At 52.5% G+C, this 22,019-nt stretch overlaps 1 protein-coding gene across 15 annotated transcripts in view; it reads left to right on the top strand.

Annotated features, from left to right (window-relative positions):
- The window catches only part of SCMH1 (Scm polycomb group protein homolog 1), a 76,418-nt gene that overhangs the window by 22,863 nt on the left and 31,536 nt on the right, over positions 1 to 22,019 (top strand). For 12 of the 15 annotated variants that reach the window (XR_012663803.1, XM_075114817.1, XM_075114822.1 and 9 more), the window contains 5 exons: positions 108 to 176; positions 6,061 to 6,131; positions 6,912 to 7,146; positions 12,489 to 12,577; positions 13,540 to 13,783. Coding sequence is in view for 14 of the 15 variants with exons in the window: in XM_075114817.1 (XP_074970918.1) it covers positions 108 to 176; positions 6,061 to 6,131; positions 6,912 to 7,146; positions 12,489 to 12,577; positions 13,540 to 13,783 (708 nt within the window). In the remaining variant the exon portion in view is untranslated. Of the gene's footprint in view, positions 1 to 107; positions 177 to 6,060; positions 6,132 to 6,393; positions 6,633 to 6,911; positions 7,147 to 12,488; positions 12,578 to 13,539; positions 13,784 to 22,019 lie in introns of those variants that run through there. The other 3 variants (XM_075114828.1, XM_075114824.1, XM_075114825.1) reach the window with 3 other exon arrangements.

Raw genomic sequence — 22,019 nt, 5'->3', positions numbered from 1 at the left:
ACTCCTCTCCTTGAGGTGCCTGTAGAGCAGGTCACATGGGCAGATAATGTTGAAGAGTGCATTACCCGGCTTCCTTCACTGACACAAATGCTTTATTTCTGTCTCAGCCATAGACTGGAAAGATGGTAAAAAGCACAAGTACGGCCGCCCGTCAGAGTCTCCCTCCCAGTACCAAGGTAAGAGAGCTCTCTTCTCCCATTTGTTGTTTTGTTGTTTTTTCTTTTCCTTAAAAGCTTTTTGAGTTGCTTGGATGTGGGAAACTGCAGCATGCCAAATCAGTGTACAGATAAAAACTACTTTTGGTCAGTCCTTGTGTGTTTAATTCTGACCATAGTCAAAAATGGCTGAGAAGACACCAGGGTAAGCACGCGGCTGAGCCAGCTTGTTTTTATATCAGCCAGGATGGAGCAGGTCTGTTTCCTACTGCCCAGCTGTGAGTGCCGAGGGGTGACTCTGCCCACGTTTTCGCATGCGTCCTGGGCATAAGGAGCCTCTTACTCCTCCACGAGCTCCTCTTCCACATTCGTAGCAGTGGCAGCCCAGTCCTCGTTGCTGTAGGAGAGACATGGTGCGCCCTGCACTCCCTCTTCCCCAGCGGCAGGAATTTGGCCCTTGTCCCAGCAGAGGCGATGCCGGCGGGCTCGGCAGGGCGCAGGGCAGGGGCTGGTGGTAGCGGCACAGGAGTTGATGGCTTCTCAGCCCCTTTGGGTACGAGGGGTGCTGTGCTGGGGCAGGGCAGGCTGCGGCCCTATGCACAGCGCTTGCGGGTTCAGATCGTAAAACTGGCAGCTCCTGCTGTCCCTCAGCGGGGATATGCAGGTGACTTCCAACTTTAGGAAGTTTATGTAAGGCTTGTATAATTTAGTAAAAGGTTTTAGAGCCGATATTTTACTTATAAGGACATTATACTCTATATTTCCCATGTCCCTCTATTAAGGTGATGTCCGTACTTCCCTCTAAGGACAGAGTGACAAGCAATTGCCTGAGCCAAGCCATTTCTAACAAGAAACTCTAGTTTGCCTTTGTGAAAGGCTTGCCAGTGTTTCTTAGAGCCCCTGGGAGAGCTGAAGTGGCTGCCGTGCTTCAGGGGCTTGGTTATCCTGCACCCCGAGGTGAGGCTTGGGGTAGGGCATCTTGTCTCTCCTTGTCTACCCTTACACTGAAGTACTGTGGTTCACAGTTTGGGAAGGACCTTCTCCACAGGGAGAAAGTTTCTTAGCACCTCCGATAAAGTACTGGGTTCTCTGTCACCCCGTGCTGAGCTCCAGGTGACATTACAGGGCACCATCACAGCTCACATGGCCTGTATATAGTTTGCCTTTGGGGTGTTGGGGGCTCCACTGCAGCTTTCCCCCTGCTCCACATGCTGCACCATTTGCAGATGTCAGAGGACTGGCTGTTGTTCAGTGGCAAAGGCAACCTGAAAAGAAGCTTTCTGTGAAATTCAGAGGTGTGCTTTCCCATCCGTGCTTGTGGTAACCCAGCACACCAACCTCCACACCTTACTGCATCCCAGGGCTTGCTGGCCTAGGGGGGAAGTGCTGCAGATACGCTGATGTGCACGTGTCCGCTCAGCAAGCGCGTGGTATAGCAGCGGGATCGGGGTTTGCCTCCCTGCAAGAAACTGTGAGCAGCTCATCGCTGCCCGAAGCGCAGGTACGCAGCGAGGGGGGTGAAACCACGGCAGCATTCTGGCACAGAGCACCCCATAGTCCAGGCTGAAAGGATTTCTGCTCCAAGCTAATACTGAACTGGACACCTCTGAGAAACAAAGCCAACAGCGTTGTGGTGTTTGAAACGTATTCGTTTTGTCTCACACATTCTCGTGTTTCTTCTGAGCCAAGACGGTGAGTAAGCGGGATCATGTTATCGGTCGTGGCTGTTACCAGTGGAGAGCGTGCAGCCGGACTGATGGCTGAGCAAAGCGCCTGGAAATTACAACGGGTAGGACTTGCAGGAGCTCTGCCATCGTGGTGGGAGAGCAGACCCCTTCGGAGGCTGCGCCCAGACGTTGGGGAGGGCCACTGTCGCCTTTGGATCTGCGAGCAGAGATGATACTCTGCTGATTTTCATACCGAGTTGGCTCAAACCGTGCTGCTTTCATGTGCTGCCTTGATGCTTGTTAGCAGACACACATATGGGCTGCAGACTTTAATGGGATGCCTTGATCTGGGTAGGGCACGTTCTCCTTCGCAGATGTGACCTGAAACGCACATGTATCGTTTCAGTTGGATTGATGACCCCTCGGGAGCTGAAATGCTAATGGAGCCCAAACCAGACTTCAGTTAAAGATATAAACAGAAACTCCATCTTCATTTAAATTCTGGGCAAAAGATCAACATTAAATGCAACACAACGAGAGTCGAAACACAAGGGCACGGAGCTGCATTGTTCACAACTACCGTAGTTTGACCCCTTGGGTGTGTGGAGTGTTTTGTTTGTAGTAAATATTTTTGAAGGTTAAGACATCAGAGCCCAAATCTGACACTCTGCCTGCAAGTAATAGCTCCCTTTGGCACGAGCGCACGGTAAGGAGCTTTCCAAAGGCAAGCAAAAGTGATAGACAGTCACCCTTAGTAGGCATTTTCACAGCCAAGTTACAGGGTGTCAGATAGGTTTTACAACCCTTGGCTTTTGTTTAGCTCACAGATGTAATTACAAAACCGTGGTGTTTCTCATTAAGTGTCCTCCTCTTGTTTCTTCCTGTAAAGATCTGATGTATGTAATATGGAGGAACACAGTCTGTTCAAACGATGATCCTTTCAGCCTGTGGGAGTATGGTGTGCTCTGCGAGGGAGGGAGGGCAGGTGAAAGAGAAGGCAGAGACCAGGAAAAATAGAGGGTGATTTTAGGGCTGGTAGGACATTTTGCATATTGTACTGGAAGCTGGGGGCAGCAGCCGAGCGAGTGTTCCCCTTTGCCTTTTGGGGTGAGAGAGGATTTCAGTCCCTAAAGTCAGCTCTGCCCTTGGACACTCCTGCTCCATCACCAGTAGAAGAGACGCTTTAGGACTGGCTGAAGTGCTGGTTTTTCATGAAGCAAAGTGATTCACTGGGAATTGGAGAAAAGCCACCAGGGTTTTTTGACGAACATTCAGAAAACATTCTCCAGTGTTACCTGCCCAGGCCAAATAAGAAACAAGCATCTTGCAGACTAAAACGTCCTGTCCCTCTACAGTAAGGCATCCAGTTTATTAATATGAATAAGAATATTGAGAGAATATAAAATACTAGCTGGTTCCACGCTAACGAGAAAGCAAAGCAAGATATTATCAATGTTTCTCTCTGGCCTCACAGGCTCTGTACACAGCGAGCCTGTAAAACAGCATCGGCCAGCACCCGGCAGCTTTGTCGTCCTGGCCGGCAGCGTGCCCGGCATGGAGGCTCCCGAGCAGATCTGCTTGGAGCTGGGCGTTGGAAGGGAGCAGGGAGCAGTTTGGCGAGCAGGGTTTGGGTACGGTCCAGAGGAGCTAAGGTTGAGAGGGCCAAGTGTGATGTATCTGTCCTCAACCGTACACGTTCTTTCTCAAGTACAGAGCTCGGGGCTTGTTCCCTGCTCCGTGATTAAAAAAGCCTTAAGTGCCTCCTGCTTTTTCCTCTTTCACTGGCAGCTCTCCCTTTGTTGTAAAAAAACCCCTATCTTTTGTGTTAATGCCATTTTCTTCTGGTTCTTCCTGCAGTTTTTAAGTTGAAGCAGATCATATTTGCTTAAGTGTACTTTGAAATTCCTGCTTGAAAAACATTGTATCCTGAGCTAAATACTATTACTGAATTAATTTAAAACCATTCACTACAGGGCTTCCTCTCGCACTAGGCCAGCGGTGGCAGTCTCCAATTTCAGTATGCAGTTTCCATCCTGGTTTGAGAGTAATCCTGAAAAAGAAGTGCAGTCTTTAACTGTGCTTGTCCTGCCACCTTTATATAAAGAAATGGCTGATAGTGAAGAGAGAAGGAAGGAAGGCTTAACTCTGCTGTGTCGCTCTGTCTTCTCTCAGAGCTCAGAGAAGTCTTTCTGCTGCTCCTGCTCTTTGCAAAATAAGTCACCAGAACCTAGAGTCATAAGTCGCTGCAGTTCTAGTGTTGTGTGTGTGTCTTCGTATGGTGGTTGGGTCCCAACAGGCTCTAATCTCAATCTCAAATAAGTTCTATGTCCAAACACTATTTTTAGAGGCACGCAGCTGTCTCAGAAATTTACTGCTCCTGCTGGGATTGTGCAGCATCGATCTCAACTGCGGCGTGAGCTGCTGCAGGGAGCAGAACAGCCTCACTTGGTTCGGAGTGAGTGAAAAGCGGAAGGATTAAAACCATGACTACTTTTAATAGCGAGGAATTGAAACCAGCTGAGGGGAGGGGAGGTTTCTTTTTTAAAATAAAATTGTCAAGCACAGCTGATCCTTTTCAAGAGGCTTGCTCAGGCCCTGGGGCTGAGGCTCGCGCCCCTCGCCCTGGTGCTGTCGCTGCAGGCATCCTCTGCGGACAAGGGTCTCTGAAGGGCCACCCTAGTCTGAGCTGAGCCCAGAGCAGCGATCAGAGTTAAGGGGTGGGATGCAGCAAGGCACCTCCATGCCTGGGTTTGCTTTGGCTGGATATTTATTACACGTTATTTGTATAAAGAGTTTCATTGATGTAACTGAGTGTAAAATCATATCTTCAATTAAAGCAAAAGAATTTTGTTTTTGTGAGGGCATCGTTGCAGTGAATCACTGAATTCCTTCATTCACCTCGGCGTGAGACTGTTGGCTGAAAAGAAAATATGTGCCAACGGATGGAAACGCGTGCGCTGAGGAATGGAGAGCTGCTGTCAGAGTCTGTAAACAGAAATCTAGTCAGCCAGTATGGCAACGAAACTGTGTATTTTTTTTCTGTTTGTTTCCACTGTATTTAACAGTGTGCTAGTCATCTGCATGGGACGTAGCAAGAAATCAGCATTTCATTTATTTATCTGAAGCTAGTAGATTATCGAGCCCTCAAGGCTTCTCTGTGCACGTGAGGCAGAACTAAAGTAATACGTGCTGACCTTAATGCATGAATTTTCGGAGGTGTGGTGTGCACTGCAGTAGCTAAAATGGCTCTTAATGTAGCTTTTGTTTTGAAAATAGACTGATTAAAAACTTGACGTGAATAGGGGAAGCGGTAGCTGACTCTTTAATTATGCTGCCACCAATGCTCTTCAAATGACTTGAAAACAGCGGTCTCCCGGGAGCCATTCAGATGAATACACGCTAATGTCATGCTGGAAGGATCCTTTCCCAGCTGCTCAGTGTAAATGGCAGAAGTCATGATTTGCTCGGATCACAAGAGCTTTTAATTCCTCATTTAATAACAGGTTTCTCTGGATGGCATATTGCTTTCACCCTTCCTGCTGTACACGGGAAGGGTGCAGGCAAGCTTAAAATGCGCTTCCCCCAGCAGCAGCACTCAGTGGAGGGGGCTTTGGTGTTGGTTGTGAGCCGCTGTGTTCGGGGGATCCCTGCTTCCATCCTGCCCAAGCCGTGGACTCCGTCTCTGCCTCAGGAAATTAATTGCTGACCTGTCCACTCATCGCTGGGGATGGGCTGATACCTGCTCCGAGCAGCTGGCTCGTGGGGCCGGCTGTGTGCGTGCTGGGCCGGGGGAACTGTAAAGTCAGCCCAGTGCAAAGTTTCCTGTTGATTTGGGCTGCTTTTAGCCTGCAGTGGCTATTCTTAATCCCCAGACTGAGCAACGTGTTTTAACAAATGGTTTTCAAGGGGTGGTTGTCTGGAAGACTCCATGGATCCCCATCTGTGCTGGGTATTTTATATGAAGTTGTAGGTTGTTATCGTCACTTTTTGCATACCCTCCTCAGCAGCGCGGAGGTGGAAGATGCCGTAGGCAGCACCATGCTTTGTTCTGCCTGTCAGCTGCAGTTGTAAATCTTCTGTGGTCACAAACATCAGAGGATCTTGATGAAAACGTGTTGCCCGTGAGCACCTCCTCTGTGGGAAGTGGAGAACTGCTGGCGTTAGGAGTCCAGCCATCTCTTTTCCTGCAACTTTTGCTTGTCAGTTCCTATTTGAATCTTTTCCTTTTCTCTCCTCAGGTCACTTCACCTGGGAGAAATACCTGAAAGAGACATGTGCTATCCCAGCTCCTGCCCATTGCTTCAAGCAGGTAAGAGGGTGAATGAAAGCAAGAAAGGCCAAGGACGATGATCTGTTGGTGACCCGGGAGTTCTGTGTCTGAAATAGTCCCCTTTTTTGGCAAGGAAGGTGCTTAAGGGCATTGGAGACTTCATAGCAATCTAAGTTTGCTGAAGCAAAGATAAAAAAAGATACGTTTGGGCACTGCAAGTGTTAGAGTACTGCAGAAGACTTAACTCGCAGATGTGCGTGAATGGGAACACAAGAATGTTTTTTCTCTCTGCTGAGCACAGGGTCTTGAAGAAAATGTTCTGAGCAGGCTGTGATCCAGGTTTTGGTGGATCCTGCGCGGCAAGGAGATTTTCTTCAGAATTCACCAAGTCTTTGTGAATGGAATAGCACCCCCTCACCCCAGGCATTGGGTGCTTGAATACAGAGGTGATAATGGGCTACAGGAGTGACTTGGCATGGCAGCCTGGGTCCAGACAGAGGGGCAGCAGCACACCGAGTGTCTGTTTGAGTCTTGGGTCAGGTGGGTGATTCTTCTGAGAACAAGGCTAAGAGAAAAGGGTAGGTCTTGTTCTCTAGATGATGCAGAACCAAAAGACGGTGGTCTGGGTCACAGGTCTGCCAGGGCTCACCAAACTTCCTTTGCTGCTCTGTGGTATCTGCTCCCATGCTGTGCTTGGAGGATGCTGTTAGTCTTTGGTAGAATCAGCTTTGATGCTCTTAGGGCTTAATCTTTATGACCAAGGTGGTGCATATATTGGAAATGCTGTCTGTAACTGGGTCCCTGCTCTTTTCTTTGCAGTCATACACTCCACCTGCAAATGAATTCAAGATCAGTATGAAACTAGAAGCCCAGGACCCCAGGAACACCACCTCCACTTGTATTGCCACGGTGGTGGGTCTTACAGGCGCACGCCTCCGCCTGCGCCTCGATGGCAGCGATAACAAGAATGACTTCTGGCGGCTGGTGGACTCTGCTGAAATCCAGCCCATAGGAAACTGTGAGAAGAATGGAGGGATGCTGCAGCCTCCACTGGGTGAGCTGAAGTTCAACTGTCCAGCAAGGCCTACATTATCTGTGGGGAAAACTATTTTTTTATATTTCTGTGCTTGGGACAGAGACCCGTGGACTGCCCCTGTCTACCACTGATGTAGAGCAGCCCTGTTAGCTCCGGCTGTTAAACAGATGTATCCCATACCAGATCTGTATTCCCACGTGGATGTCCTGGCATGGATAGGGAGAATCTTTAGAGTGTAGATGAAAGAGCTTTGCACCTCGGTGAGCTGCTTGCACTCTTTGCGGCTCAAGTTCAGGGTTAGCACATGCTGACCATGCTCTCATGCCTTCTGAAATTCTGCATGCGTACCTCAAAGCAAAAACACATTTTCTGCCTGTTTGTGTGAAAATGCCAGAGCCGCTCCCTTTCCCAGAGGGCGCACAAGCAAACAAGGGGCACCCCAAAGTTGCGGTGACCCAGGAGCGTGGGCGGTAGCGCTGAAGGCAGAGCAACTCGGATGGCCTTTCCTGGGTGATTGCCTGTACAAGGACAGAACGAATCCAGGTTCTTTTTTCCTGGGAGACACCACACAGTCACGCAGGCAGTGGCTGGCACACAGCTCCAGCAATGGCTTGAGCTCTGGCTGTTGCCCGTTGCTTTAGGCTTCTGATCCTGCTTGCAAGCTCTGTCATCTCAAAGGTGTGCTTGACATGAAACAGCTGCCATCCATCAGTGCTTCCCCCTGTGCGCCCCCCCCGAGCCGAGTACAGGACTGGTATCTGGGTGAGGTGCTTTGCTGGGGATCTGTAAATCTTGATGTAGAGAATAACCAAGAGAGCAATTAGGGCTGAGGCATCTGCTGTATCACTGCTAATCCTGACACTGTGATTTCAAAAGCATTTAAATTTTCATTCGTGCTGTCTAAGTGTATTTGTTCCCAAGTGTCTTTGGGGCAATAGCAGGTTAGCTGGAGACTGTCTGATGGGGAAACGTAACGATGGAAAGGGTTCCCAGTAATTTAAGTCCCCTCTCATGTGAAGGGATGCTTGCAATATTTCTTCTGTCTTCTGGGGGTTTTTTGGGGTTTTTTTTTTTTTTGGCTACAGCTTTATAAATAACCTGGGAAGTCGAATGCTTCTTCCAGTCTTGTCTTCAGTTAAACATACTTTTTTTTTTTTTTTCTTGGACACTGGCTAGATGATGAGCTGATTTGCTGGTTCTTACTAAGCAGCAAGTTTAACCTGCTTTTGTGTTCTGCTGCCCATTGTTTTTGAAGCATTTTCATAAATATTTCAATTAGCGCATCCCCAAATCATATCAAGCCGATCTATAGTGATGCAAGAAACCTTCATAGGACACCTTGAGTCAGCAGTATTACACAGAATCCCAGACTGGCGGGGGCTGGAAGGGCCCTCTGGAGACCATCCTGTCCCACCCCCTGCGTGAGCAGGCACACCCAGAGCAGGGGGCACAGGACCGTGGCCAGGCGGGGTGTGAATGTCTCCAGGGAAGGGACCCCACAGCCTCTCTGGGCAGCCTGTGCCCCTGCTCTGGCACCCGCACAGGGAGGGGGTTTGTCCTCATGTTTGGGTGGAACTTCCCATGTTCCAGCTTGTGCCCGTGGCCCCTTGGCCTGGCGTTGGGCACCACTGAAAAGAGCCCGGCCCATCCCCCTGACACCCGCCCTTCAGATATTGATAAGCATTGATGAGATCCCCCCTCAGCCTTCTCTTCTCCAGGCTGAACAAGCCCAGGTCTCTCAGCCTTTCCTCACAAGGGAGATGCTCCAGCCCCTGATCACCTCCGTAGCTCTCCACTGGACTCTCTCCAGCAGTTCCCTGCCCTTCTTGAACTGGGGGGCCCAGGACTGGACGCAGCACCCCAGATGTGGCCTCACTGGGCAGAGCAGAGGGGGAGGAGAACCTCCTTCGCCCTGCTGGCCACACTCCTTTCCATGCGCCTCAGGACACCACTGGCCCCCTTGGCCCCAAGGGCCCGGTGCTGGCTCAGGGTCACCTCGCTGCCCCCCAGCACCCCCAGGGCCTTCCCAGCAGAGCCGCTCTCCAGCAGGTCCCCCCCAGGCTGTGCTGGTGCGGGGGGTTGTTCCTCCCCAGGGGCAGGACCCTGCACTGGTTCCTGTTGAATTCCCTGAGGCTCCCCTGGGCCCAGCTCTCCAGCCTGCCCAGCTCTCGCTGGATGCCAGCACAGCCCTCCGGCGTATCAGCCGCTCCTCCCGGCTTGGGATCATCAGCAAACTTGCTGCGGGGACGCTCTGTCCCTTTGCCCAGGGCATTGATGAATATGTTGACCAGGACTGGACCAGCACAGACCCCTGGGGAACACCACTAGTGACAGGCCTCCATCCAAACTCGGCGCCATTGATCACGACCCTCGGAGCTCTGTTGTTGAGCCAGTTCTCTGTCCACCTCACTGTCCACTCATCCAGCCCACACTTCCTAAGCTTGCCTGTGAGGATATGATGGGAGACAGTGTCGAATGCCTCAGTGAAGTCAGGATAGACAACATCCACTGCTCTCCCCTCATCTCCCCAGCCAGTCACACCATCCTAGAAGGCTGCCAGGTTGGTCAAGCATGCTCTCCCCATGGTGAATACATGGTGACTGTTTCTGTTAACCTCCCTGTCCTCTACATGCCTGGAGATGACCTCCAGGATGAACTGCTCCATCCCCTTTCCAAGGGCAGAGGTGAGGCTGACTGGCCTATAGTTCCCCAGGTCCTCCTTCTTGCCCTTTTTGAAGACTGGAGTGACATTTGCTTTCCTCCAGTTCTCGGGCACCTCTCCTGTCCTCCACAACCTTTCAAAGGTGATGAAGAGTGGCTCAGCAAGAACATCCGCCAGGTCCCTCAGCACTCGCGAGTGCAGCCCATCGGGGCCCGTGGATTTGCGAGGGTCCGGTTAGCCTAGGTGATCTCATGTTTTTTCCTGGAGCACCATTTGTGAGCTTTGGTGGAAGCACGGTCTAAATTGCAATGGGACACTTGGGACTGACCTTTCTGAAGAAGGATGCAACATCAGCAGGTGCGTGTGTTGGCATATTGCACCACAAGAAGCTGTGTGTATGCAAGTCTTAATCATACCCTGTCCCTTCATAATGGCTACAGACAAAACCTGCTGCAGCTATTACCGTTAAAGCTGCCGGGTTTTATGGTACTTTCAGGCATGCTGCTGTCCATTTGCAGACGTCTCTTTGAAACCCTGGTCCCAGGGTGCAGGTCGCAGCTCTGGTGCAGCCTGCGCGGGAGTGCCAAGTACCTGCCCTCGCTGGCAGAGGAGGCACGGGTTCCCCCTGTGCCGTGTCTGGGTTTTGTCAGCAGATGGCAGTAAGTGTAATCGAGTTGCAGAGCAAAACTCATTTCTGACAGTGCCAGAGGGGAGGGTTCGTAGTCGGGAAGAAACCTGTGCGCCCAGCTCCAATCTGTATTGCCTGCTTAACCTCGGGCCAGACAAGAGTGGTTCTTTTGCACCCAACATAAAGACAGGTAGCGAAAAGCAGGTGTCCTTCCTGCCTGCAGGGTGGAGGGGCCCAGGAAGCACAGCAAGGATTTTCTGTGCTCCTTGTAGCATTTTCCATTTGTACACATCTGCTGCTGCTCCCCTTCTTTACATAGATAATTCACATGAAAGGTTATCTTTGCCCTTCTGGGAGCTTAGCTCTCCCATCCCCTGAGGTTTGTAGCTATCTTGTTTGGTGTCCAGGCTGTTCTGACAAAGTTGCAGGGCTGGCAGCATGGCCTGTACTGAGCTGGGTGAGCAGGGCATTTCGGCCCTGGCAAAACTTTGCCATGTTAGTCGTCATGGGATGCTCTCTGTCTAGGTCCAGGCCCAGGGTTACCTTCGAAACACCACAAATACAGAAAGTGCAATGCCGTGTTCGGCTGAGCAGCAGAAATTGCCTGGACAGGAAGATGCGTGTTTATCAAAGATGGTGTTTTGTGATATCTGGAGACTTTTGTCAGTCGTGCAGTTCGTACACAGTGCCATAGAATCATGGAATGGTTTGGGTTGGAAGGGACCTTTAGAGGCCATCCAGCCCAACCCCCTGCAGTGAGCAGGGACGTGTTCAACTAGACCAGGTCGCTCAGAGCCCCGTCCAACCTGACCTTGAATATTTCCAGGGGTGGGGCATCGACCACCTCTCTGGGCAACCCGGGCCAGGGTTTCACCACTCTCACTGTAAAAAATGTCTTCCTTATATCCAGTCCAAAACTACTTTCCTTTAGTTTAAAACCATCACCCCTTGTCCGGTCACAACAGGCCTTGCTAAAGAGGTCACCCCCATCCTTCCTACAGCCCCCCTTTAAGCACTGAAAGGCCGCAATAAGGTCTCCCCGCAGCCTCCCCTTCCCCAGCTGAACACCCCCAGCTCTCCCAGCCCGGCCTCGCAGCAGAGGGGCTCCAGCCCTCAGAGCATTTCTGTGCCCCCTCTGGCCCCGCTCCAGCAGCCCCGTGTCTGTCCCGTGCTGAGGAGCCCCGAGCTGGAGGCGGCGCTGCAGGGGGGTCTCCCAGAGCGGAGCAGAGGGGCAGGACCCCCTCCCTCGCCCTGCTGCCCACGCTGCTGGGGATGCCGCCCAGGGCACGGTTGGGTGTCTGGGCTGCGAGTGCACGTTGCCGGCTCGTGTCCAGCTTTTTGCTCACCAGCACCCCCAAGTCCTTCTCGGCAGGGCTGCTCTCAGTCCTCCCATCCCCAGCCTGTACGGATACTGGGGGTTGCCCCGGCCCAGGTGCAGGCCCTTGCACATGGCCTGGGTCAGGCAATCCCCGATAGCAATACATAGACTCAGAGCACATGAATTCGCTTTATTCTTCCCATAAGCCCCTTCCTGTTATCTCTCTACTTTTTTTCACAGAGCATGTCAAGCCAAGAACTGCCATCCTTTCCTGTAATGGTTAAATCTGTTTTCCAGCCAAGCCACAGCCTCTTTATTTCTTCAGGTTAGCTTGCCTGTAGCTCACTCTAAAAGGTGGAGGAGGCCACCCAGAAGCTGAGATTCCCTATTGAGGAAGACATTTCATAGCCTGAGTGTACACTTGCTGATTCATGTCTCCCCTGCAGTAGGATCACTGAAGCTGCCAGCACTAGCTCTGCACAAAGTACTCTGCCTGTATGGTCAACGTACCGACTTCTGTTATGATAAGTGAATATTGCAGTCAGACATCCATTTCCAGATGTTTCTTTTCAACGTGTTTTGCATTCAGAGTATCTGGAAAAGGTCCAACATGACTCTCTAGGATGAGGAGGAGGGTGGTGTGGGATCACAATCTGTGCCCACTGCAAAGTTCCCGTCAGAGCAGGCGTGTGCTGCTGGGTCCAGTGGCCCCCACAGCCTTAAAGTCTCCATCTCTGCTTCCTTCTCTGCAGGCTTTCGGCTGAATGCCTCCTCTTGGCCCATGTTCCTTCTGAAGACTCTGAATGGAGCAGAGATGGCTCCTGTCCGGATTTTTCACAAGGTATTTTACTGTACTGTTTGTGGCATGTCCCCTTACTGCAGAGCACCAAAATCACAGCTGGCATCTCGTGTGAGAGCTGCTCATCCCAGAGGAGAGGAGCATTGCCCAGCTTTGCCACGGTGCTGCATCTCTAGGAGAGCTCCATGCCCTCTGCTGCTCTGTCTTAGCAGCGCCAAGATGCAGACAGAGGTCTGCTAAGGAAGTGGCTTGGGATTCAGTGCTCGGGCTTGAGAGATGTGCTTGTGTTTCACTTGGGCTGCAGGTGGTACTCAGAGTCAGGAATGCAGTGTATGGAAGTCAGCACCCCTCTGAGACTTCTTAATGTACCAGAGCTTGCAAGGAGTGCAAGTATCGCTGTGAGGCAACGCTGCAAGTACGATGTCATAGTCTGTATTCTCACATCCTTAGTGACGTCAGAGGGAGACAGAAGCCAGTCTAGAGGCATGTGCTGGGGTATGGGATGGTTGGTGTGGATTTAGTGTATCTCAAGTATAAAAGACTAGGAGGAGCAAGACCCAGATAAGGATGGATGTCTAGCAAAGCTGAATGTGGGGGAGGAATGGAGAGAGACTGCCGTGTCTCAGATTTCAGGTTTTCTTGCCCTGAGATAACAACATGACAGTACCCTACAGAGGCTCTTTTCTATGGAGCTTTATTTTCTGCCTGTGTTGCATGACAGACAGGTCGCAGGGTGCAGCATTAATGCGGCACTATCTGGATTTGGTCCAGCAGCCAGGTGACGGCAGAGCAGTCAGTAGTGGATTTTGTTGCCTCTTGACTTAAAGGGCACGTGGCTGGGTAGCTAGGCCAGTGTGCGCACGCCTAATTGGGGTTCACATCCAGCCCACTAGCTCCCTTCTCCATCAGCTTGTGGAGGTGAGTTTGCTGACGGAGAGGACAGCCCTAGTTTAGGGAGGCACTGGCGTGTCCTCTTTGAGCACATTTTGAACTTCTCCTTGTAGGAACCACCATCTCCATCCCAAAACTTCTTCAAGACAGGTATGAAGCTGGAGGCAGTGGACAGGAAGAACCCTCACTTCATCTGCCCGGCCACCATTGGGGAGGTGAGAGGTTCTGAGGTCCTCATAACATTTGATGGCTGGAGAGGTGCCTTCGATTACTGGTGCCGATATGATTCCCGGGACATCTTTCCCGTAGGCTGGTGCTCGCTGACTGGAGATAATCTGCAGCCCCCTGGAACAAAAGGTAAGGCCCACGTTGTTGTTTAGCTGTCTTCCTCCTCCTCTCAGCTCTCAAAGAGCAGCAAAACAGGCAGAGCCTAGCAGCAAGGACATCTGGGTGCCCTGTCTGTGCCTTACTGCTGCTTCACGTGTGGTAAAGGTACAGGTGATCATACCTACTAGCAGTGTAACAGCGTGGTGTCAAGGTGCTAAGGAACAGCCATCTGTAAAGATGGGTAGGATGGTGGCTCTCTGGAGGAATGGTGGTGCTGTGCAACACTGCTGAGCTCTGCGCCTCTTCAGGAATTTCCTTGGAGTCTCTTCCCTGTGTCTCTGCAGCGCACATTCCTAGGGACTTTTTCACAGGGGGACTGGGCTATTTGTGCATATAATAGGGGAATAATGAGAACTATTAAGTTGCAGGACTGTGCCTGTTTGTACTTCCAACAGTTACCTTGCTCTGCCTCATGCTGTGGTCTCTGCTGCGAACATGGAAAAAGCAGGTCTGAATCAGGTTGTACCCACCTTGTTCCTTGAGCCGTGGTTGGTTAGGAATGGTCTTGGGGAACTTGCTGCCTTGCAAAGGTCCACACATTGGCTCTTGAGATTTTCAGATGTGTCTCTAGCTTGGCAGCATTGCAGTTGTGTTCAGGATCAGGGGAGCTATCATTGTCCTCATGCATGTCCCTCTGGCATTCGCTGGCTGGCAAGTCCAGCACACGCCTGTCAATGAAATGAGAAGCAGGAGAGAAGCCTCTCTACTGGGGCTGAAGGATTACTTAGGAGAGGCATTTCTCTGATGAGACTGTTCCTCTTGAAAATCCAGGGTCAGCTTGTGCTAACCCATCAGGCTGGTGCTTTCCTGCCATCCCCTGATGTGGGCCATTTCTGTCCCCTGTGCTGCAAGGTTGGTGGATTGCCTGAGGCTGTCTCTCATGGCCTGCGTGCAAAGCAAGCTCTGCGCTCCCCTTGGGTGGAGATGATTTCTGTTATGGTTGGGAACTGAAAGGCGCTCTCACTGTTTATCTTGGATTTGTGCATTCGGCCTTGAAGTTCCCGGCCTCTCCCTCGCTTCCCGCTGTTTGTTCGTGTCCTGCCTGCTGCCGCCCTGCAGGCTGCGCAGAGCTGCTGGGGGCCTCCCAGCTGGTGGCTCACCCCTCCAGCAGTGCCCTGGAGTCAGGGGCTTTTGCCCAGCATCTCCGAGGTGCTGCTCAGGTACTGCACCAGTGGCTAAAGATGGGTTTGTATTGGGTGGGAGCTTTCCTGGCAGTAAACTGGGGGTGGAAGGTTTCAGGAGCAAGGTGGAAGCCGCCTTCCCAGGAGAAGTAGGAACCTCCGTCTGACCCATGGCGCCCAGTGCAGGCAGCTCTGTTCCTCTCCAGCCTCCCTGTGCTGAAGCTGTGAGCGGACAGAGCATCCAGAAACAACCCCCCATCACGGGGCTGACACCGTGGTAATTTGGAGCGCCCTTGAGAAGCGTTTGCTTCCCCCCTTGGCAGGCAACAGCGACAGGCTCTCCCTCTTGGCAGCAACTCTGCAGTACCTGCTCATGTACAAAAATAGTGAACCTTGAAAGTCACATCTCCCCACTCCCAGGCAGAGGCAGCCCTTGCTCTCAGGCAGATTTCTGCTCTCTCTGCTGTGTTTTTCAAGTACTGGAGCAAGAGCAGGGGTTGGAAGAGGTTTCATGAGCCATGCAAAAATGCCATGGAGTTGGGATCAGCCTGGTTTTCGTGGTATTTTACTTTCCTCTCTGTGGGTACCCCCTCCCTTTCCTGCCCCAGCCTTTCCAATTTCCATTTTGTGGGATTAGACCAAAAGGAGGGAGTGCTGGGAACTTTCCTCATCTGTAATTAAATTCCTCCTCCCTTGTTTCTTTACTCCTCACACTGCTTTGGAGGAGAGTTAAGCACAGTCCTCCCAGGACCTGAGAGTGCTGCTCTTGGCAGGGTTGGAGGAGGCTTCACCGCAGAGGGATCCCCCTTTCCTTCAGCTCCAATAAAGCTTCCCTGTGTGCTAGCCTGGAGCCTGCAGGACCATGCAGTAGAGCTGGGGAGGTTTCCTTTCCTAGTGGGAATTCCCCTTAAATCAGGGAGACCCGGAGAGACGTGCAGGACGTTGGTGCTAACCTTGGTTATACCAGGCTCTGCTCACAGGACTGGCCATCTTGCCCTGAGCTGATGGGTACCAGCAGGGTAAGATGCTTGGGGGAGCTGAGAAGTCCTGCGAAGAGTTAACTCCATCAAGACTGATGGCTTCCTGGAGCTGAGCAAAGAGAGGCCTCCTGAAATGAGCTCATGTTCAAGGGAAGCAGAAGTTCAAAGAGGCCAGGCATGTTTATTTAATGCTGGTAACTTAATTCATCTCTAATCTGACCCTTCTGCTGGTTGCCAGCAGAGGTGGAGGAGCGCAAGGCTTCTCCCAGGCACATCCCCTCTCCGGCTCTGGGGCCTCCCACTCCCATCAGTGTTTGCTTAGCTGGGCAGCGTTCTGGCGGAGCTGGGGGCCGGCCAGCCGTGCCAAGGGGAGCTTTCAGGAGGGCACATATGTGTGTGTGAAGGGAGGAAAGGGAGGTCAAACAGCGAGGAGGAGCAGCTCTCTGCGCACCAGGTTGGTAATTACATTGCTGTCAGGATGTGTTGTCTGTGCGGTGGCCTGCTGGGAGAACTCTGCCACAGCCGGCGGCCAGATGGCTGCGGGCTCCCGGGCGTCTCCTGGAGCCCCTCTCTCAATGCAGCGCAGCGTGGAGCTGGGGGGTTCAAATACACACGCGCCACAGGTGAATTGTAGCTCCGGGAGTGCCTCCGCACACGGCCGGTCCTGCGGGCTCTGCTGGGCTTACAGAGCAAGGTGAAATGCGGCAGAGCTCATCCTGCGCATCCTCAGCTTTCCCACACCAGTTTGGCAGCAGTCGGGGGGGCAGGTCCCCGTGACTGTCACAGAGGGAGGGGGGTTTCTGTGGGGGTGCAGCAGGCTTCCTCTGTCCACGCACCCTTGCCAGCGGGGCACTCCCAGGGTTGTCCTTGGGCAGAAATGTCCGCTCTGCTCCTCACGGGTAGTGTACAGCATCAAATATGTCTTTCCATGCCTCTTACACATGTACTCTTTCACCCTTAAATACATATCCTGGGCTTTTTGGAATATGAGGTGAGGTGGACTTCCTATTCAACCAAGCGCTGGATGGCAGCTTTGAGCTCTGCTCGAAGGGCAGGCTCTGTTGATGATAGTTTCTGCAGTTCCCTTGCACATGAGATGCTCATGACTTGTGGGTTCACTTCAGAGCTTTAGACAGCAGAAGAGCTGTTTGCGTGTCCGTTCTTACTGAGTCCAGCCATCATCCTGGAGAAATATTGATTGAGAAATGTTTATCTATCACAGTGCATATACAAAGAAGAGCTGAATTAAGGTTGTGCGGGGCATCGAACCCAAACTTTCTGCAAAGGTTTTGGACTTTCCTGTTGCACAGTGGGGTCAGAGATTCAGAACTAGGGCAAAACAGAGGAGAGCGGTGTTTCCCAGTCTTTAGATACTGCAGCACACAAAAGCAAGGCCAGGATACACTGCATGCACATTACTAACGACATGGATTTTTTTCAACAGAAGACCCTGAAGGTGTGTTGGATAGGGAAGGAATTACCCACATCTGCCAGGCCTGTGTGCGTTTCCGTTTCAGTCACGTAGTGACTCGGCTGACGTTGTAGTAGATGCAGCGCAGGAGGTAGCTGATATTTCTCAAGCTGAGAACTTCAAGGTTTAGATTAAGTTGTGACGCACATAAGCAGTGTATGAGTCTGTGCACTGTAGCAATGTTAGGTAGAAATGTAAACTGGGAGGAATGCAGAGATTGAAGGAGTAAAATACATAGGTGATCTGTTGTGGGTGAACTCCGGTGGGCAGCTGCGCCGCCCCCAGCTGCTCGTTCACCCTCCCAGCAGGGTGGCACAGAGAATCGGAAGGGTAAAAGTGCAAAAACTGGTAGGTTGAGATACTGTCAGTTTAACAGGTAAAGCAAAAGCTGCATGCGCAAAGCAAGCCAAGGCATCCCTTCACCCCTCCCCACGGGCAGGCGGGGCTCAGCCATCCCCAGGGCAGCAGGGCTCCATCCCGCCTAACGGTGCCTGGGGCAGGGAAACGCCATCCCTGCCAGCGTCCCCCCTTCCTCCTCCTCCCCAGCTCCGTGTGCTGGGCATGAGGCCGTGTGCTGTGGGACAGCCCTGGGTCGGTTGGGGTCACTGTCCCTGTTGTGTCCCCCCCCAGCTCCTTGTGCCCCCCCAGCCTGGTGCTGGCCAGGCACCATGAGAATCAGAGAAGACCCTGACACTGCGCAAGCCCAGCTCAGCAACAGCTAAAACGTGGGTGTGTTATCAACACTGAAGAGCAGCTCTGCAGAGGAGCCTGGGGTTTCTGGTCGACAGCAAGCAGAACGAGCCAGCAGTGTGCTCTGGCAGCCCAGAGGGCCAGCCGTGCCCTGGGGGGCACCGAGCCCTGCATCGCAGCCGGGCGAGGGGGGGGATTGTCCCGCTCTGCTCCGCGCTGGGGCGGCCTCACCTCGAGTGCTGTGGGCAGCGTTGGGCGCCGCAGGACATTGAGGGTATAAAGCTACTGGAGAGTGTCCAGAGGAGGCCACGGAGTTGGGGAAGGGTTTAGAGGGGAAACCGTACGAGGAGCGGCTGGAGTCCCTGGGGTTGTTCAGCTGGAGCAGAGGAGGCCGAGGGCAGCCCTCATGGCGCTCTGCAGCTCCCTCCCGAGGGGAGGAGGAGGGGCAGGGCTGGTCTCTGCTCTCTGGTGACCAACGACGGGACCCGAGGGAACGGCAGGGAGATGTGCCAGGGGAGGGTTAGGCTGGGCATTAGGGAAAGGCTCTTCCCCCAGAGGGTGGTGGAGCCCTAGCACAGGCTCCCCAGGGAGGCATCACGGCACCAGCCTGGCGATGTTCCAGAAGCACTTGGACAAGGCCCTCAGAGACACGGTGTGAATTTGGGGTGTCCTGTGCAGGGACAGGAGCTGGGCTCTATGGTCCTTGTGGGTCCCTTCCAGCTCAGGGCATTCTGTGATTCTGTGATTCTATAAACACTGTTTTGGTCACAAATCCAAAACACAGCACCATATGAGCTATTATTAAAGAAAATTAACTCTAGCCTGGCCAAACCCAGTCAGTCCTTTTGAAAAACTTTTTGCAGGCATTTTACTTTTTCTAAACTTGGGGAGTCTGTGCAACTCAAGAGCAACTCAAGCTTTCGTGGCTCTTAAACAGGACAGAAACAACCCTGTTCACAGGTGACTGATGTGAGCATGGATCTGGAAAGCTGCTTTGGAGAGTCCCTCTCCATTATAAGCAGTACAGAAAATCAATACTTAGGATTGACATAAAGAATGAGGATTGCTGCTTAGTTACTTTAAATCATGTCTCGGGAGAAAGAGAGGGAGAGAGACGCACACACAAATGGAGGTGCCGCTGCCAAGGTTCAGGGCAAAATGCACTGAAGAGGGAAATACGAAACTGTGATAAAAATCACTGAGAAGAAAGAGGTAGGAGCCTGGTTAATGATTGTAGTTTCCAGGGCTGCCTGCCCTGGACAGGGAGGTGGGATGAGGGAATTCTCCCATCAGCAGAGACCTTGCAGAGATGAGATGCATCTGCTTCTTTTATCCATGGGAAAACTGGGTTTTCACAGCCGATCACAGACTAGAGGGGAGTTCAGTCCTTTGTAGTCAGGGAAACACATGTTGGAAGAGGATCCAGGAGAAGTTCTTTTCCTTTCTAAAGTGGTTTGGGATGGAGAGCTGTGAGCCCCTGGGGGAAGAGAAACCAAACTGGGGTTTTGTGAGGTACCTCTGCGAGGCGGCTTCCAGCTCTGAGCTCTTCGCCCAAGGCGGTGATGCTCCAGGGAGTCTGTCTGCGCCAGGTAAAGGGGCACAGGCTGGGAAAAGGGGACTGAGCAGCCGGGATCAGGGCTTTCTGCCTACACATGCTGATAGTGGGCACAGGAATCTGACATTTTCTGCAATGTCTGGGTCTTTACACAAGGAAGCATGTAGAAGTCTTTTATTTACACACTAGCTTTAAATTCCAAAGAAATGCACGCATTTTTTCTGGCGTTTATGCTACAGTATCAGGAACTTTAGCTGTGATTTGCCTCAAAAAGTGTGAGACATTACAGGACCTCCCAGGAGCCCTGAGTGGAGCTGAACACCGGTGGCTCTGTGCATGATCCCATGCTGCTGCTGGAGGATGCTGTGGCAGGCGCAGCCTTCCCTGCAGTTGGTTTTCCAGGTCCTGAGAAATGCAGATTTAATCCATGCCTGCACTTGGACCTTCCCTGCACACACGTGCATGCACACACTTCCTCCACTGTAGTAGTGTCCCTTAAGTACATCACTGCTGGAGGGCAGGGAAATACTCTGACCTTAAAAACAAGGATGCAGGGACACGCGCAGCCTGCAGCAACCTGCCCACAGTCACAAGTGTCACCGTTGAAGTCTATAACTCGAGGTCTTTGCACCATTCCTCCACTTGGGCTACACTTCCAGCTGATGCCGGGTTCCTCTGGAGTTCCCTGGTGGGTTCGTTACACCCTTCTCCAGCCTTCTGGGTTCTCCGTAACAGGGAGGGGGTGACACCGTTCCGGGTGTGGGAGAGGGGCAGCAGTGAAAGCGTTAAGGCTGGGCAGGCAGAGCTGGAAGCGGCTCCAGCGCTGGAATTCGGAGGAGTGGAGTTGCTGCCTTGGCACCTGCCCAGCTGGCGGAGAGGCCCCGCGCCCAGCCAGGTCGGGAGAGCTAATGCGGAGCACGTCCTCCCAGCCGCTGTGCCACGGCCGAGCGGGAGCTGCAGCGAGGGCACTGGAGACCCTGGTGCTCTGCTGCGAGCTGCCAGCACGCTGCTCCCTCCCCCTGGGCTTGGCTGCCTTGAGAGCATTTCCCTCTGCTTGCAAAGCGAGCAAAAGCTAATAGTTTTAGATAGTTACCATGGGGATATACTGAAGTGGAGCTCACATCCCCTCCTGGACTCGCCGCCTGTTGCATGCATCACGCAGCCCGCCTGTATTGCCGGCGAGACCGGAGCATGGCGCAGGGCCCGGCCTGCCCTCGCGTGGGTGCCGTGCCGGCAGCAGTAACTCCAGGGGGTAAGAGAGGCACGAGATGCTGACCCTGGATAGAAAGTTCATGAAGTTCTTCATCTTTCGCCACCGTTGCTGCCGTGTGATTTATTGGTTAACTGCTTGGTGTCTTCAACTGAAGAGGATGATCAGATGCTAGATTTTCCACCCCTATGGGCAAAGGTAATGTGTATTTTATGACGATTTTTGACGTTGCTTGGTTTCTTTTCCCCACGCGGGGTGAGAACACGGTGGAGCTGCTTCATCAGGAGCAGCCGGCAGGTTAACACTCAGGTGAGCTCCTGTGCTTTACTCCTTGGAGGAGATGGAAAAATATTAACTACTGACACTTCAGGACTGAGCTGGGATTCGGAGCTCATACATCGAGCTGGGTGGTGTTTGTTTGTGCTGGGGTGGCTGCATTTGGGACCGCGCAAGTAGAGCTTATGCACTGACAGCAGGAGAATGTTGCACAAAGAAGTCCAGCATTTTCTCTTACCCGCGAGCCTAATGCACGTGCAGCCATGGTACCTCGGTGCTGGTGCCTTTGCGACCGCTGTCGGAAGATCCCAAGAAAAACACGTGAGCTGTTTGGAGCACAGAGCCAGGGCACTTAGCAGTAATCCTGGCTTGGCTCTGATGTGTGTCCTGGAATACGCGTTGGCTTTGGAGGTCTGGGGGCTTGGACAAGAGCTGTGCTGGGGGAGGGTCTGCTGCTCCCCCCACCCTCTTTGGATGGTGGCAGGCGCGTAGTTCAGCAAACGGTGAATCTGTGGCTCAGCAGGAACAGTGAATCTGGTGTGTCAGAGTCCTCATGTTGCTGCGTGATGTCTTGGGGCTGGCAAGAGCCTCTGAGAAGAGGAGCTGACCTGGGAAAGGCAAAGTTTCCACCGTCCCCCAGCCTTTCCTTAATACCAGCGTCTTGGCCTTCCTCCCAGCTTGACTTTTCCTCATGTGTTTTATTCTAAAGTATTTCATAACGCAGAGAGCCTGGGTTGTACTGAGGATGTTTCCTTCCCTTTTCCATCCCGCTTCCTGGCCCAAAAGAGGGTTGCAAAATCTCAGGGTGTTACTGAGTCTTTGCAGGACATTCCTACAGGCGCATCGCAGTTGAAACCTTTCTCTCTTTGGGTGAACAATGCTGGGGTCGCCGCTCCGTTTCTG

The sequence above is a fragment of the Phalacrocorax aristotelis genome, chromosome 20 (assembly GCF_949628215.1).
Source record: "Phalacrocorax aristotelis chromosome 20, bGulAri2.1, whole genome shotgun sequence".
In the NCBI taxonomy this organism is placed as follows: domain Eukaryota; kingdom Metazoa; phylum Chordata; class Aves; order Suliformes; family Phalacrocoracidae; genus Phalacrocorax; species Phalacrocorax aristotelis.
This window is presented reverse-complemented; position numbering and strand designations above follow the sequence as displayed.